Raw genomic sequence first — 16,754 nt, 5'->3', positions numbered from 1 at the left:
GCCAAAGAAGGAAGACAGAATCTGCAGCCCCAGACACTGCTGTAGTCTGAGCTCAGAGTGAGTAGGCACTGCCATGTTCTGAGGTAAGATAGTTTACAAACTGCAGATGTTGTCCTACTTTGAGCTCAAGGAGATTGTTGTCTAAGGGCCTGATCCAACACCCATTAAATTCAGTGAAGAGGCTCCCATTGTCTTCAGTGGGAGCTGGATTGGGCCTCAAAACAGCACCACAAATGGCGGGCCAAGATATTTAATCTCCTCCCAAGGAGACTACTGTATTCGGACACAGGTAGTTCACAACTCCAAAACACTGCAACACTCTGAGCATAAAGAGCTTACACCCCCAGGTTCTGCTTTCGATGTACACACAATCCCAGACACTTCTGAGGGAAAAGAGGTCACAAAACCAGAGACTGTCAGAGGACAGAGAGCACATCCAATTGTCAATGAATTGTACATGATGTACACATGATCAGAATTTGGCCATGACAGCCTACTACTGCTCCAGAAACAGACACACTTTGAGGATAAAAAATTATGAACCTCCTCCTCCCAAAACTGCCACCTTACAAGAGCCTCAAAGCCCAAGCAGACCTCTTGGAAGACTGTCTGAGTGCAAGGTAGTTGCTCTCCAGCTCAGGGGAGGACTTTACTAAACTTCTGGAGCAAAATGATAACTGAAGTGTAATCATCCTAACTGTAATCAAAACTGAAGAAAAAGTGAAAAGGCAAGGAAGTCTCCCTTATGTAGTGTTCTTATCTGAAATGCGCACACTGTTTTGCAAAATTTTTAAAAATAGAAAAATTTCCTTTGGGGTGTAGGGAGGTATCACAAAATACACCAGAACCTCGCTAACTGGCACCTTGCTAATCAGCACATGTGACAATTCTCACCAAAAGCCTGGTAGTCATACCCCGATCCTCACCAAAGATTTCATCTCTTGAGTACAGTAGTGAGATCACATATTACTCAGATTGCATCACTAATTTTATAGAATACACTCCAGTACATTTACTAATATATTGCGAAGTATCATAAATAGTTATAACTACATAATGCATCAGAATAAATGAAAAAGTATATTTGATGTAATATCCTTGTTTTTTTTTATATATTGTGTTTTTTTTCCCCTCTTCCTTGTTGATTTTAAAAAAGCTCCAATCCCTGCATCTTTACTCAGGCAAGACAGCCACTGAAATCTACTGGCCAGATTCTTCTTTCAGCTACAGCAGTATGAATCCAGAGTAACTCATTGAAGTCGGTGTGGCTGCACCAGATTTACATCCGTTTAGAACCCTATTTCTGCAAACTAATAGAAGTCATTGGGGCTCTTCATGGGCACCATGGTTCACTTGCAGATTAGTTTGCCTTAATCGTCCAATGTTTTCCTTTGAGAAGTCAATGGAAAGATTCCCATTGCCTTCAGTGGTCTTTGGATGAGTTCTTTAAGTAACACAGAATCTGGAACAGTGGAGCTTTGCCTGAGAAAGGGTGGCAAGATTTGGTCCAGGCTGCAGTAATCCAAAATGTGCCTGCCAGTCATAAGCGAGAATAAGTGAGGTTGTACTGTTAGTACACCAAATCTGAGGTTTCCCAAGAGCTGATGTGATGTATTTGGTTACTTCCTTAAGTTTAGCAGAATTCAAAGTGTAAGCAACGCACCTAAAGAAAACAATGGGCATTTCTGTAGGTATCCCGTTTCCTAAACCAATAAGCAAAAAAGAAAAAAAAGGGGATGCACCAGGAACTCTTAGTTATTATACACTAACCAGACTGTGCACGGCACACTTTTATTTCTATAAAACTATTACAAAATATTCAAAAATACATTTTAGTAAATTTACAGCAGTTATTTCTCAATTTATTAATGCAAAACATCCGTTTTCCCCCTCTGTACAAACTACCCTCTCCATCGTCACAGAATCACCGCCATGTGCGCTTTTTAAAAAATATTATTTTCTCATACATTTCTTCTTCTTCTTCTTCTTTTTTTTGACGTTCAAAATAACAAAGTTTCTTATGGTTTTGTAAATAAAAAGTTTGTGTAACAGTCTTGACTTCCAAGAATGTGGCCCAAATGGTGTTTTTACAAAGCAAAATATTTACGAAACATGAAAAATACAGGAAATGATGTTACAGTTGAAACTATTTAAATTAAAATAATATATTCTCATATTTTACACTATTTCAAAAACGAAATGTGATTCAAGTTAAGTATTGATCTCTCAAAAAAATCTAATTTACAATTCTGTGTACAAAAATATAATTTATGGACCCCATGAAGTTTGTCTTTTTTGTTTGTGTTTAGACTTGCTGAACAGAAGGAGCATTGCAATGGAGGGTTGGGAAAGGACAGAATTTTGCTTTCTGAAAGTCAGGACACATGTGACATGTAGAAAAATAGACTCTGCGCAGTTTTGCTTGGCCTCACAAAATAATGTTTTCCCCTGTGAGTGCAGTTCAGGCGATAATAAATTATCAAAGAAACTTCTTAAGGCTCTTGAAGGTCCGGTTCATATCCATTTTAAAACATCTATTTAAAATACAAAACCAATAAATATCCAGGAGAGGAGAAAAAACAAAACAACCAAGAGAACAGAACAAAATAACCAACCAAATAAAAATATATATATAATATATTTATAAACTAAACAGAACAAAACTTCCCGGGGTCTTTGTTTTCCTTAAAGTCTACTTTGGACTGTCCTACTTTATTATTATTTTTATTATTAATTATTATTATTATTTTGTCTCAAGCCGTGCTCTCCTTTAAAACATTTTTTTCCTTTCCTTTTTCCTGTGAGTTTGTTTTTCTTCCCTCCCTCGCTCGCTCTCTTTCTTTCTCTCTCTCTCGGGGCTGCCTGGGCCTGGCGGCGGTGGCTCTCAGCTGGCCTGCACGGCCATTCCCAGCGGGTGCAGGGAGTCACTGTCCAGCACCCAGCTGCCGATGCGGTAGAGGAGGCGAGAGTACCAGTGGAGGCCCGGCGGGGCGGGCTCCGCCTCGGGCGGGGCGGGCAGGCTGGCGCTGGGGGAGAGCACGGCCAGCAGGGCGTGGGCCAGGCGGAAGGGGGCGAAGGCCCAGTGCGCCCAGCTGTGCTCCTCGATGACGGCGTAGCAGGAGGCCAGCACCCGGTTGATGAGGATGGTGCCCTGGGCCGTGAGCGGGGCGTAGGCCCCCGAGGCCTCCTCCCGCAGCGAGACGCTGTGCACCGCGGCGGGCAGCAGCCGCCGGCCGCCCTCGCCCAGCACGTAGACCCGCTGGCCCGGCCGCACGCGGCTGGCGAAGAGCGTGCGGCTGCGGGCCGCCCCGGGCTGGGGCTGGGGCTGGGAGTGGTTGTGCGGGGGCGCCACGAAGAGCAGGTGGGCGGCGGTGAGCAGCAGGCGCGCCCGCGGCTGCCGCGTCTCGATCACGTAGAAGAGCTTGGGGGCGCCGTGGTCGCGGTCCAGGAAGGCCAGGAAGTCGCTGTAGAGCAGCCGGCCCTGCGCGTCCGCCGCCAGCACGCGGTCCCCGGGGCTCAGGTCCCGCACCCGCTTGGTGCCGCCCTGCTCCAGGTGCACCGTGGCCGAGCCCGGGAAGCAGCCGCCCGACTTGGCGGCCACCGAGTTCTCTGTGCGGGCGAGAGAGGCGCGCGGGTTAGAGCCGGGGGCGGACGGAGGGGGCCCCGGGCCGAGCTCTCTGCATCTCCCCCCCCCCCGCTCCCATTCTGCACCCCCCTCCGGGCTCTCTGCACCCCCCCGCTCCCTTTCTGCATCCCCCTCTCCGGGCTCTCTGCACCTCTCCCCTCCCCTGGACTCTCTGCACCCCCCCCCGCTCCCATTCTGCACCCCCCTCCGGGCTTTCTGCACCCCTCCCCCCGCTCCCATTCTGCATCCCCCTCTCCGTGCTCTCTGCACCCCGCTCGCATTCTTCTGCACCCCTCCCCTCGACTGCACCCCGCCCTCCCGCTCCCATTCTGCACACCCCCCTTCCGGGCTCTCTGCACCCCTCCACTCCCATTCTGCACCCCTCCTCCAGGCTCTCTGCACCTCTCCCCTCCCCTGGACTCTCTGCACCCCTCCCCCCGCTCTCATTCTGCACCCCCCCCTCTCTGTGCTCTCTGCACCCCTCACCTCCCCTGGACTCTCTGCACCCCTCACCTCCCCTGGACTCTCTGCACCTCCCTGAGCACTCTGCGTCCCCCCCACTGCTCCCATTCTGCCCCCCTCCCTCCCTGCGCACACCCCCCCCGCTCCCATTCTACACCCCCCTGCTCCCATTCTGACCCCCCCCGCTCTCTGCGCACGCACACCCCTGGGGTCTCTGCCCCCCCCTGCTCCCATTCTGCCCCCCCCCCCCCGCTCTCTGCGCACGCACACCCCTGGGGTCTCTGCACCCGCCTGCTCCCATTCTGCTACCCCCCCCTCCAGGCTCTCTGCACATGCGCACGCGCGCACACACACACAGGCTCTCTGCACCCTGCTTGCATTCTTCTGCACCCCCCCCCGGGCTCTCTGCACCCTGCTCGCATTCTTCTGCACCCCCTACCCCCGGACTCTCTGCACCCTCTTCCCCCACCCCGCTCTCTGCATCCTCCACTGTCTGCATCCTATACACAGGCATCAGGCCAGCTGCTCTGCATCCCACCCTTTCAGCCTAGGGGCTGGCTTCATTTCTTGCCCCAACACACAGTCTAGCCAGGGGCTCTCTTTGCATCCCCCCCCCCCCCATAGAGCCAAGGGCAGGGGCTCTCTGCATCCCACCACCCCCACCCCCATAGAGCCAAGGGAGGGGCTTTCTGCATCCCACAGTCCCCCCACCTCCTATCCCATAAGACGTATAACTCCCTAGCCAGGTCTGCTCAGCATCCTCCTCCCCACATCCCCAGGGTAGGAGTTGTCTGCATCCCATACCTCAGGTTATGAGTTTCAGTGCACACATTTATAGCAGTGGCCTTTGCATGCCACCTTTCTGGCTCAGGTTAGTAGCTGTGAACCCCTTCCTCTCCTAGGAGTTTGTGCAACCTTCCCCCCTGTCCACTTCCTCCATTAATAGTAGTACAGTAGTGCCTAGAAGCCCCAGGGGCTGCTTGTGCTAGGCACCAGATACACACATCACCAGAGACAGTCCCTGCCCCAAGGAGTTTACAGTCTAACTAGACAAGACAGTTAAAGCCTTGTCTAGAAGAGTGCTCTGCTTTCACTAAAGTAATAAAACTGATCTTGTGAAAGTGCTGTAGCCCCCCTTTGTAGGTGCACTTACGTTACAAAGAACCTAAGAACGGCCATACTGGGTCAGACCAATGGTCCAGGTAGCCCAATATCCTGTCTTCCGACAGTGGCCAATCCCATTGCTTCAGAGGAATGAACAGAACAGGCAATCATCCAGTTGAAGCTGAAGCTAACTCAATATAAGCTAACACTTAAACCAGGGTAAGTGGTTTACACTAGTTGGAGGTTGGGCCAGTTTAACTGGATCCCTTTCAAAATGAATGTTGCCTTGTCTACATGGGGGGAAATTGACCAGAATAGCTATTGCAAAATAACCTATTCTGCAGTCAGTATTCCAGAATAGCTCCCCATGTGGACACTACTCTGGGGGAGGGGGGGGGAATTTATTGCTGAATAATTAGTGAACTTCTGAAGTGAAGTTGGTCTGGAATAAAATCACTTTTATTCTGCAATATTATGTCCATGTGGAATAGTTTATTCCAGTTAATTTCCCCAGTAGAAAAGTCCAGAGTTAAATTGTGCACTTTTACAATTTAGGGTGACCTAGCTACACTGCTCAGGGCTGTGGGGAAAAAAAATCACACCCCTGAGAGACGTAGTTAAACTGACCTAACCCCCTGGGATAGATGCCGCTAGGTTGGGTATGTCTACAGTACAGTGCTACATTGGCGCAGTTGGTGAAGACGCGCTGTGCTGGCCGGAGAGCGCTCTCCCATCGGCACAATTACTCCATTTCGGTGAGAAGCAGAAGCTACGTCTCCTGCCGACATAGCACCTGTGTGGGCAGCGCAAAACTTGTCGCTCTGGGTGGATGGGGGGGCTTTTCCACACCTGAGTGATGTAGGTTATATCGACTCCGGCTGTAGTGTAGACCTGCCTGTTGACGGAAGAATTCAGTGGAGCAAGCCACTGCCTCTCGGAGTGGTGGATTAACTACAGCGATGGGAGACGCTCTTCCGTCGCTTAGGAAGGGTCTACACTCACCATAGCTGTGCTGCTATAGCATAGACAGTGCAAGGGCAAGTTTACATTTAAAACGCTGCATTGGTGCAGCCGCTGTAGCGCTTCAATGAAGACACTACGCTGATAGGAGACAGCTTTCCCGTTGGCGTAGTTAATTCACCTCCCTGAGAGGCATTGGCTGCGTCAGGCTCTCCCACGAAGAGCACTGTCTACACAGGGGGTTAGGTCCATATATGTCACGCAGGGGTGTGGATTTTTCACATCCCTGACTGACGTAGTTCTACCGATATAGGTCTGTCGTGTAGACCAGACCTAAAACAGCCAAGACCAAAGAGTGGAAGAGGAATCAGAGGCACAGAGAAGTGTAGTGACTGGCTTAATGTCACATCGCAAGTCAATGGTAGAGCTAGACTTAGCTCCCCAGGCTCCTGACTCTTAGGCAATGTCTACACTGCGTACCCTACGTGGCATGGCTGCGCCACTGTAAGGTATTCACTGTAACTGCTCTTTGCTGGCAGGAGAGAGCTCTCCTGCTGGCAAAATAAAACCACCCCCAAAGAGAAGCAGTAGCTTTGTCAGCTGGAGAGCATCTTCTGCCAACGAATCGCTGTCCACACCGGCACTTTTCGTCAATAAAACTCTTGTTAGTCAGGGGGTATTTTTTTCACACCCCTGGCTGACAAGTTTTACCAACAAAAGTGCAGTGTAGACATAGCCTTAGGGCTGGTCTACACTGGGAACTTACTGAGACATAGCTATGTAAAAAATCCACACCCGAGTGATGTAGTTTTTACCAGTCTAAAGCCTGGGGTAGACAGTGCTAGGGGGATGGAAGAATTCTTCTGTTGCCATAGCTACCGCCTCTTAAGGAGGTGTAGTACCTACCCTGATAGGAGACCCCCTCCCATGGGCATAGGTAGTATTTACACTGAGGTGCCACAGCAGTGCCACTGTTGCATTTTACCAGTTTCAGAGTAGCAGCCGTGTTAGTCTGTATTCGCAACAAGAAAAGGAGGACTTGTGGCACCTTAGAGACTAACAAATTTATTTGAGCATAAGCTTCAAGTGAGCTGTAGCTCACGAAAGCTTATGCTCAAATAAATTTGTTACTCTCTAAGGTGCCACAAGTCCTCCTTTTCTTGTTGCAGTTTAGGTGTAGACAAGCCCTTAGTCCACTGCCCTATCCACTAGATCCTCCTTCCTCTTATTGCCTTAGGAGCCTGGGAGCACTTCCCTACAGCAGTCGCTGTGCCCACACATTAGGTGAGGATTCTCTGCAGCTCCTTCCCTTCTCAGGTAAGAGTCTCTTCTCCCTCCCCCTCCCCCCCACCATACAAGAGTCACCACCCAACGCTTCACCCATTCTCCCAAAGCGGGAGTATTTGCCTCCCTCGCTAGATCAAAAGTCTCTGCTCAGCCCAGGTCAGGAGTGTATGCTCCCCCTGCCTAACCTTAAAACATCCTCTACTTTATGCACAAGGCCAGGCTAGTCATTGGGGTTACTTCGGGGGGATTAATCTGATCCTAAATTTTAGGGCCCTTGGTTATTCTTGTCACCACTGCCTCATTATTAGTCCTTCAGAGAAATCCTAGCCATTTTAAAAACAAGATCAACCCGAATTTATGGAGTTGAAGTCTCTGTCCTTGAAAATATTACTATAATATGTAGAAATTTAAAAGATTTTCAGGCCAGAAGGGACTGGTATGACTGTCTATTCTGCCCTCTTCCATAGCACAGGGTCTGGAACTTCACCTAGTGATTCCTGGGTGTTCGTAAACACTCTAGTTACATTTTTTATTTTATTTTATGCACCCACAGTATTTTGTGCACCCACAGTATTCCACTGTAGCAAGGGCATTTGATAAAATTATTTCCATTACTTAGGGTGGAATGGAAATAATATTTCCTCGCTTCCTTGACTTCACTGCAGTTTTCTAAAAGTGGTAAGACCACAGATACAGATTTTATTTTTGTGCCTCTGTAGCTGGTGCATAAGCTATTATGATTTAAATAAACACTTGGGGAGTCTCCTAATGACTTTCTCAGGAAGGACAGGAAGGGCGAAAATTACAATGTTATTGATTTGCTAACGACTTTATCACTTGTGCTTCAGAAATGAAACAGCAAGATCTCCAAGGCCTCTTCACTGAGAACATGGCAACAAACGAGCTATGTGCTTTATGTAGAGTCCTTTCCTAGCAAACTACACCTTAGTACAAGCCCCAAGTAAAGCTCTTGCTTGAGCTTTGTTTGCATATTCAGGGGCTTGATGAATAGATCTAGTAGTGTAGCAACTCTACAAACATGCCAGTGAATTGGCAGAGGTGTGAAAATCTGCTGCTTTGAGCAGTGCTGTTTGGGTTCTCTAATTAAAATCCAATAAAGGATCAGCATTGTCATTCTGATTCATGTAATAAATGCAGACACTCTTGGAAGAGAGGACACTTCCATTTTTTTCCCAGCTTCTTCCCTCCCACCCCCCTACCCCTATTTGTTCAGGTGCAGAAACCCTATGTGCCAATTCACACACATACTCTCCAAAAAACCAGGACCTTCCAAGCACTATTTGCACAGCAGAGCCACTTTTCCAAGACACTCAAGATGTGTATTTGAATTTTAAATGTAGGAGCTTGCTCTAAATACTTGCAGTAGCTCATTATCAATGTCCCTTTTACCACCCCAGCCTCTCTTCTCTGTCCTGATGACAATAATTCAGACCTTGGGGGAACTCTTCTTTGCATTCCAATCTCCGGGATCATACTTTTTGCAAATAGAGATCTAGATAAAGAATCTTCCTGCCTGGAATTATAGGGTTTAATCTTCTCATAAGATTCTCTGTCATGAAACGAGGTTTTGACAATTTGAAATCAGACTTAGCTGGCGGAATTCAAGCCTGTTCTCTTGAAGCCCGTGTTGTACAGTCACACGACCCTGCCTGACATGCACTAAATATTACCCCAAACCTCCAAGTGTGTGTGGAATTTTAATGAGTAGATTTGTTCTCTTGGAATTATTCGTCTCCTATGAGATATACATGGAGTTGGATTATGTTCATTTGGAATAAGGTTACTGTGCATCACAAACAGACACCTCGAGCTGAGCATATCTTTACTCTAGAAAAGGACATTTAGAGATTTCTTTGGCTAAATAAGACCAGAAGCTTAACCGAAGCAATATCACGGACTCAATGTAAAGCCTGCACTGGCCAGGAGAAGTGTTACTTTTCATCAGCCCTAGAATGCAAAGCTGGTTCAGGGGTCTGATCTGCTCCCAGGGGAGTCAATGGAAGTCTTGCCATTGCTGTGAATGGGAGCAGGATCAGGCCCCTCGTTACCTTATTTCTAAGCAAACAGATCTATTTAGAGAGAGTAATTATTTTCTTTCACAACTAAGTATTTCTTGACACTTTAAAAGTGTTTCTTGGCTAAAATAGGCTATTAAAATACAGTTTAGATGCTATGCAACAAACACTGAGAGGTGAAAAACCCAGCTCGTCGGCGATGCACTGTTAACAGTTTTGCTAAACGCGTCAATTTATGCGCAGAAATGAAGTTTCGAATTTCGCGATTTATTGTTACAAGTTATTCCTTTGCTGAAACAGCATGTGGCGTTGTAAGCACAGGGGAAAAAATCCTGGAGTTTCCTAGCGGCTGCAGATTAAGCCATGAATGGCATGAATTTTCTTTTCCCTGCGCACGCCAGCGGGTTGGCACTAGTAATCCTACTAGACTTCGGGGCGTGCAGCCAGCTAGATGCTCTTAAATGGTCACGGTATTTGTAATATACGGTGTGGATTTAGAGAAAAAATAAATGCCGGGGGGGGGGGGGGACGACACTTATTTCGCAGGGGGAATCAATAACAGAGTGGATGAGCTGGCTGCAGGTTTTTGCATCCTTATGATTAACATAGGGCAAGAGAGGGGCCTGGCCCGTAAGGTGCGTGGCTTGCATTCGTCCCACCCACATGCGGAGTGAGAAAGCTAGAGAACCGTGTTAATATCCAAATCCGTTCTCTGCCCAGATTGTGATCAGAATGGGGGCTTTCCCCTGCCTTTGTAAGCTCCGCTCTAAATCTGCACTGTCCTCCTCATAGCCCCCTCCTACGTAGGCAGAGAAGCACAGGACGAGACTGGCTCATCAGTGTGACCGAGCCTTATACTTAGGTATGGATCGAAATCCGTTCAATGGCAAGAGAAGAGCGAGAGCCTGCCGCAGAAGCGCCCCCCGCCCCCGCTCCCACTGCAGCCCAGCCGCGATGCAAAGCGATGGCCAGATACCCGCATCCTCCCCCAGGTCGGGTGCCCGGTTCTGATGCAACCTGCTCTTGGCACAAACAGTAGCGGACCCAGGGGAGTGCCCCTCTCCCCCCAGTGATGCTGTAGTCCCTTCGGGGGCTGCCTTAGCGGGGGTTCACACGCCCTGTGGGGTCCGGCCTTGCTGGGATACTTTTATTCTCCCCTGTGGGTCCAACCTGTCAGGCCTGGGTCCCACGGACCTTAAGGGGGTGCTTTGGCTAGATGCCCCCGGACAGGCCTGGGGTGCCAGCCGCCGTGAGCCCGGGGGCTCAGCTGTCCTCCTTACCCGCTTTGACGGAGCAGTGGATGTGGGCCTTGGACTCGTAGTAGACCCAGTCGAAGCCAGCCTCTACCGCCAGCCGAGCCAGCATGCCGTACTTGCTGCGGTCCCTGTCCGACGTAGTGATGTCCACGGCCCGGCCCTCGTAGTGCAGCGACTCCTCGGAGTGGTGCCCATCTTCATCCCATCCCTCGGTCACCCTCAGCTTCACTCCGGGCCACTGGTTCATCACCGAGATCGCCAGGGCGTTCAGCTTGTCTTTGCATCTCTGCAGGGACAGGGGCACACAAGGGGCATTGCACGGGCACTGCGGCATTGATACAGCCACTGACACCCCCCCCTTAAAAATAACACGCACCTGGCATTTCAAGAGTTAAAGACTATGGACAAGGCCTGAGCTATGCTCAGTCCGTAAACTGTGATCCTAGGCCCACTACCATTGACGACAATGGCAAAGCTCCTGGTGACTTCGCCCTATATATCCGTTCAAGGGGGCAGCCTAGGGGAATTGAAAAGCTTCTCAGATACCTAATGGGCAAGCCTGTTAGTCTGATGTAGGAAGTCAAGTGAGGCTGGGTGAGGGGGAAGGTTGAAGCTCGGAGAGTACGGAGTGAGTGGGGTCGAAATGTAACCCCGATCGCCCACTTTCTTACAGCCTGCAACCTGTTTGAGTGTCAGAAGGAAACCTTTAGCCTGACATGATCTCTCCTTCGTCTTCCAGCTAATACGTGCATTTTCACATTTGCTGGGAGCAGAGTAAAGTTTTCCAAAAGACAAACACTTGCCATACATCTGGGAGTCAAATAGTTTACCCTGGAATGTCTCTCCGGGTCCTTTCAACTTAAGTCGGTGATGAAAAGGTTCTCAATTCGCGTTAACAGCCTTTCTGTGCTAGAAGGAGTTTATCCTTCGCAGATCACTCACTTAGACCAGCCTGGGCTAGAAACATTCATCCTGCTTGAAATACACATACGTGTATATATAAGAGCAAACCCACACGCTATCTCTTAGGGGAAAGAATGAAAAGCAGAGCGGGATCAAGCTGATAGCAATGTTAAAAACCAACAAACCCAGAGGTGAGCTAGCGTAGAATATGAAACCGGGAGTGACAACAAGCATTCTTTATATGGAGTGCCACATTCTTTTAACTCTGCAGACCACTACCACATGATCAGCTTTCTGTTTTCTTTAACCAGCTCCTTTCCTTTATGTTTTCTTGGTTTTACGAAATTTACCCTGCAGGACCTGGCAGTTCGGCGAGAAATTGTAAGAGGTTATGGACAAACGTGGGCGTGGGAAGAAGGGGCAGAGAGGGAGGCCTGAGCAAGGCTAAGGGAGATCATTCTAAATAAAGTAAGAAAAGTGTGGGTAGATTCGTGTCACATCCCAGAGTCTAAATAGAATACTGCTCTGCATGAACTGATCAGCTCGAGAAAAAGGTAATCTACCATCCACACCCCTCGAGGATTGGAAAAGCAATATACATTTCAGGCACATTGGCAAATGTGAGACTACAGCATGTTGCCAGCAGTCGAGTAAAGCTAAAGGCAAATGCATCAAGTGGGTAGGGATGTTTGGCTTTCTCCACGAGGACTCACCCCAACACGTTATCAATATGTAAAATAACACACCACAAAGGTTCTTTTCACAGCTCCCAGAAAAGGGGGGGGGGGAGACTTGCGCGATTGCCGCTACACTACTTTTAGGTACGTGCCCGGGTTGCTCAACAAGAAAGTTCCAGCGCGTATGTTACAGCCATAAAGCAATACCCGAGCAATACTTCTGTGGCAGTTCAATGTAAAATGCCAGGGTGAGTCCACTTTGGACTCCCCGGCCGATTGTTCCAGGCGATATAACATTTTAATGGAAAGAGCGGATTGGTCTCTAATGTGATGTGAGTCTAGGAAAAGCAGAAAACCATAAGGAAGTTTAGCTTGTTAATTTCTCTCTCACAGATATACTGTGAGGAAAAAGGCGAAACATTCAACGTTTTAGGCCACTGACAAGGAGAAAGCCCTTAGCTGCACAGCAGTCTAAAGCCGTGTTATTTTACAACTAAGAAAACAAATAGGGAGGAGAACAGAAGGGGCAGGTTTGCTATTCCAGCTCCTTCCCCTATAAATATGAGCTAAAGTCTCTCTGGCAAAATAAAAGGGAAAGGAACGACCTACTAAAGGACTTTCCTTCCTTTTATATTGGCTGAGCTGGACTGTCAGAGTCAAAAGCCGTGAAGACCAGACTATTTATTAATTCATTGGGTCGTGTGCCACAAATCAAGCCCAATTCTGTTCAGCCACCGTGAAACTCAGCAGGGCTGCCTCGACTAACGCTTTGTGTGGAGGCAAAGTTGTTCAACAAGCCCTCTCCTGCCAGCCCCTAATCTCTTCACAAATGAATTGCTTGAAGGAAACACTTAACAGGTACCTGTCAGTGTAAACAACCTGGTGGGCTTCCTAAATGCCAAGTTGATCTCCAAATCCCTCACATCGTGCACCGGTGGTGTTCCTGTATGGCACTAGATTTCTATTTTATTTCATCCAAATTCCAGCTTTATCATATTGACCTGGCCCCCTTATCTCTTTCACAGATCCAGCCAATGGTTGCTCTGTGTGTGTGCGTGTGTGTATGGGGCGGGGGGGGGGGGGGCATTCAGCAAACTGCTGTTGTCACCTGCAAAGTTAAGAACCTGACTTACCTAGCTCTGTTTGCGTTTTTTCCCTTCTTAAGTTAATATTAACTAGCAGCTAATGCATTCAGCAACGATTCTGAAAGTTTAACAATTCCATTCAGGGAAGAGCTTTCCATGGTTGAAGGGCTTGTGAAGCAGGCATTTAAAGGCTTGAATTTAACAGAACAAGAGGTTGCTGATTGAGAGAGAAAAGAAAGAGATTGGCCCAGCTCGTTGTAGGATTGCAATATGAGGAAATTCTGATGTCAGCGGCAGCTTCCCACCACCTCCCTACAATATTGTTATTGGAAGACCACCGAGCAGTTCCCCCTCCAACCCACCCTCGAACATTGCTATAGAACCACTACTGTTCAATCACCCCATTACCTCTCCCCAGCTCCAGCCAGGGTTATGAGATCACTCCTGTCCCTTCCTCTCCCCTCCCCCAATATCATTATGCAATCACCGATGTCCCTTTCTCCCTTCTCTTGCTCCCCAAAGGGGGTGCAGTAATGAAGCTGCAGTCAGACGTTGATCTCTTATTTTGGTGTGGTACCTAAGCTGTGCTTTGAGGCAGAGCGGTGTTATCTACCCCCCCCCCCCTTTTTGTGTGTAAGGAACGAGAATAGCCACTGAAGGAAAAAGTATTTGTTTTCGTTTCGTTCGTCTGAGGGAAGTTGACAGAAGGTCAGAAGTTCAAATGCTGCCAGCTATTGCAGCGAGAGTGGCAAGCCATGTAGAAGGCTCTGTATTCCCAGGGAGCTAGAGAGGCAGGGCACATCCAAGGCTGCAGTAGAGGAGAAAGGAGACACTACCACACAGGCTGGGGTCTCCCCCTCTTCAGCCCACCCCCTCCTTTTAAAAAAAAAACACCATCACACATTTTCCCTTCCTCTGTGGGTCCCCATCTCTTTCCCTCTGTATTTCAATCTATGTCTGGCTCTCCCTCTCGCTTCCTTTCTACGCCTAAGCTTCATTTTCTCTTTCATGAGTATGGTGTGCGTGTGTGTGTGTGTAGGTAACACACACACACACACAAGCACGTCTTCTTTTTTTCCTCGGGCTTCCTAGCAGCAGCAGCAGCAGCATTTGCCGTATTAAAAAGGATACAAACTGAAATCCTAGCCGTTGCGATCGATAAAAGAGGAGTAAGTGGAGCTGAAAATGCGAGATGTGTCTGACTTGGCGCACAGCTACACTGTCTTGCATCTTTTCAGCAAGGGAGGATGACCGAGGGCTATAAGAGGGACTGGACTGGATCTTACAATGCATGCCACAATAGTCATCAGCCGACCCTCTCCCACTTGCCTTTCTTTTGCATTAGGAGGCGAGATTAAAGCTATCGAATTGGACTGGGAACTCTCTACACAACATGCTCTGCACCGTGGCCTGTGCATATTTAATTGAGGCTCGCGCTTCTATCTGGCAGAGGCGCGCGCGCCAACACTCATAGGTACAGTAAGATTTAAGGTGGTCGGGAGGAGATTGGACGAGACACGTCCCTCGTCCAAATAAATCTAGTAAACGTGCGGAAAATCAAGCCGAGGCAAAGGGGAGAGTTTAGGAAATTCTTCCCATCCCCAACGTAATTCTTGCAGCCGAGCTATATTATAGCACTGAAGGTGGGACTTAAAATACATACTAGTGGGAAGGGGGGGAAAGGCTGTTGACCTATATTTGGATGAAACCCATTTCCAGTGCCTAGATGGCATCTAGATTCCATGTAGTTTCAAAAACTCCACTAATTGCGTTCACCTATCTCTCAGTGAGCAATAGCAACAATTATTATAATAATGTGGCTGTTTGGGAGGGTTTATTTTTTGCATACGATGGTTCCGCATTCTGATTCCACTCCCGATTCAATATTTATCCAGCTGTAAACCTTGTGCTATCTGATTTTTAAAACAGAAGTGATGCAATGCCGATAAGTTGCAAGTCCCTCCCATTTGGAAGTACCAGAGCATTGGTGGCGAGCATCCTTAAAGAAATATCAATATATTTACGCTCTGATGGGCACAATTGCAAAGGATGGTTTTGCAATACAAGCTATATAATACAGAAACAGGAGAGTAATGGTCGATTGGACTTCAGATGCCTTTGTGATTGCAAGACTCCATAGGTACTAAATTTAGAATCCGCTTGCAAACAACAATAATGAAGGGTAATACAATAAAATAAAAATAAAGAAGTCGGCAGCTGTACCAACCGATGAAAGAGTGGCCTGACGGTCACTAGACACTTGGGGTCCTCTTAGCTGTATACAATTCGTTTGATCAAAGTGCAGCCTTGGGGACAAATGCAAACAGAAATCTCTAACCAAGTTACAGGGAACGTCATGGCAAGGTTATATTTGTAAGTATTACACAAACCCCCAAAATATATATCTATGGCTATATGCCCCTGCAAACTTAACTGGATATTTAAATATTAATCTAACAGATGAGGGGTTTTTGGGGTGAGGGGTGTCTTTAAAAATGCTAAGACAGATGTTTTAATTTATGATTGCTCAGATATGCTAACAAATAAAAATATATGTATCTATGTAGCTCTACCTGAGTCATCAGTCTGTCAGCTCCAGTGTTCTCTTCATCCTTAAAAATAATATCAGGGTTGTAATTTGGGGTTAGTTCTTTAAATCTCTCCGAGTTTCTTGAGATCTTCCCTTCATATCTTCCACTGGCCCCTAGGGTCTTCTCTGCCACATTGGGAATAAACTGCTTATAAGCTAAAGGGGTCAGTTTTTTGGGGTGTCTCCTTTTTCCAATACCCCTGCCTGGTCCACACGTCAGCCCAGAGGAGACCAAGAGAACGCAGAGGAAGCCCACCAACAGAATTCTTGTCAACAGCAGCATTTCGTCCATTGAATCCAATTACTTCAAAGCTCTCTGTGTCTATCCCTGGCTGTCTCTCTAGATCTCTCTCTTCCTACGTCCTTGTCTGCGTTCTGAATCGTATACTATCCACCGATCCCTAGCAAGGCAGGTGTTGGAATGGCAGGCTTTAGGTCGCTGATAACGGAACACATCGGAGTTTGGTCGTGAGACAGCAATCGAGAGACAAAAAGGGTCTGATTTTAATGGTAGCAAGGCTAGAGACGCTTGTGAGAGGAGTCTGCCTTTAGTTCTATATTATAGCTGCCAGAGCCGAGTTCTGATTGGCCAAGGCGAGACAAGCTTGTCTTCTGATGTATTAACCCTCAAAAAGGCAACAAATTCTTGAAAGATATTTTTTTTCTTTTACCTGAAGGGCTTGGAGCTGAAAGGGGTGGAGATAGCGCTTTCTTGGGATAACATCAATTACATGCTGTTTTGTTTTTTTTTAAACTTTCTTGGCAGAGT

At 47.8% G+C, this 16,754-nt stretch overlaps 1 protein-coding gene across 1 annotated transcript; it reads right to left on the bottom strand.

Annotated features, from left to right (window-relative positions):
• Positions 1 to 1,839: 1,839 nt before the first annotated feature.
• Positions 1,840 to 16,513, bottom strand: SHH (sonic hedgehog signaling molecule). Its single transcript, XM_074946280.1, has 3 exons — positions 15,969 to 16,513; positions 10,755 to 11,016; positions 1,840 to 3,609 (listed from the first exon to the last, which is right to left on the bottom strand). Exons 1-3 carry the CDS (start codon positions 16,275 to 16,277, stop codon positions 2,885 to 2,887), a joined length of 1,296 nt encoding a protein of 431 aa, XP_074802381.1. The 5' UTR covers positions 16,278 to 16,513; the 3' UTR covers positions 1,840 to 2,884.
• Positions 16,514 to 16,754: the final 241 nt, after the last annotated feature.

Source organism: Natator depressus, chromosome 2, assembly GCF_965152275.1.
Source record: "Natator depressus isolate rNatDep1 chromosome 2, rNatDep2.hap1, whole genome shotgun sequence".
Taxonomy (NCBI): Eukaryota; Metazoa; Chordata; order Testudines; family Cheloniidae; genus Natator; species Natator depressus.
This window is presented reverse-complemented; position numbering and strand designations above follow the sequence as displayed.

What these genes read in the sequence shown, in the direction of transcription:
- SHH (XM_074946280.1), bottom strand. Translation starts at nt 16,277, where the DNA reads ATGGACGAAATGCTGCTGTTGACAAGAATTCTGTTGGTGGGCTTCCTC. An exon ending in CTGACAGACTGATGACTCAG is followed by an intron (nt 11,017 to 15,968) that starts GTAGAGCTACAT and finishes CTGTCCCTGCAG; the next exon opens with AGATGCAAAGACAAGCTGAA. An exon ending in CCACTGCTCCGTCAAAGCGG is followed by an intron (nt 3,610 to 10,754) that starts GTAAGGAGGACA and finishes TCGCCCGCACAG; the next exon opens with AGAACTCGGTGGCCGCCAAG.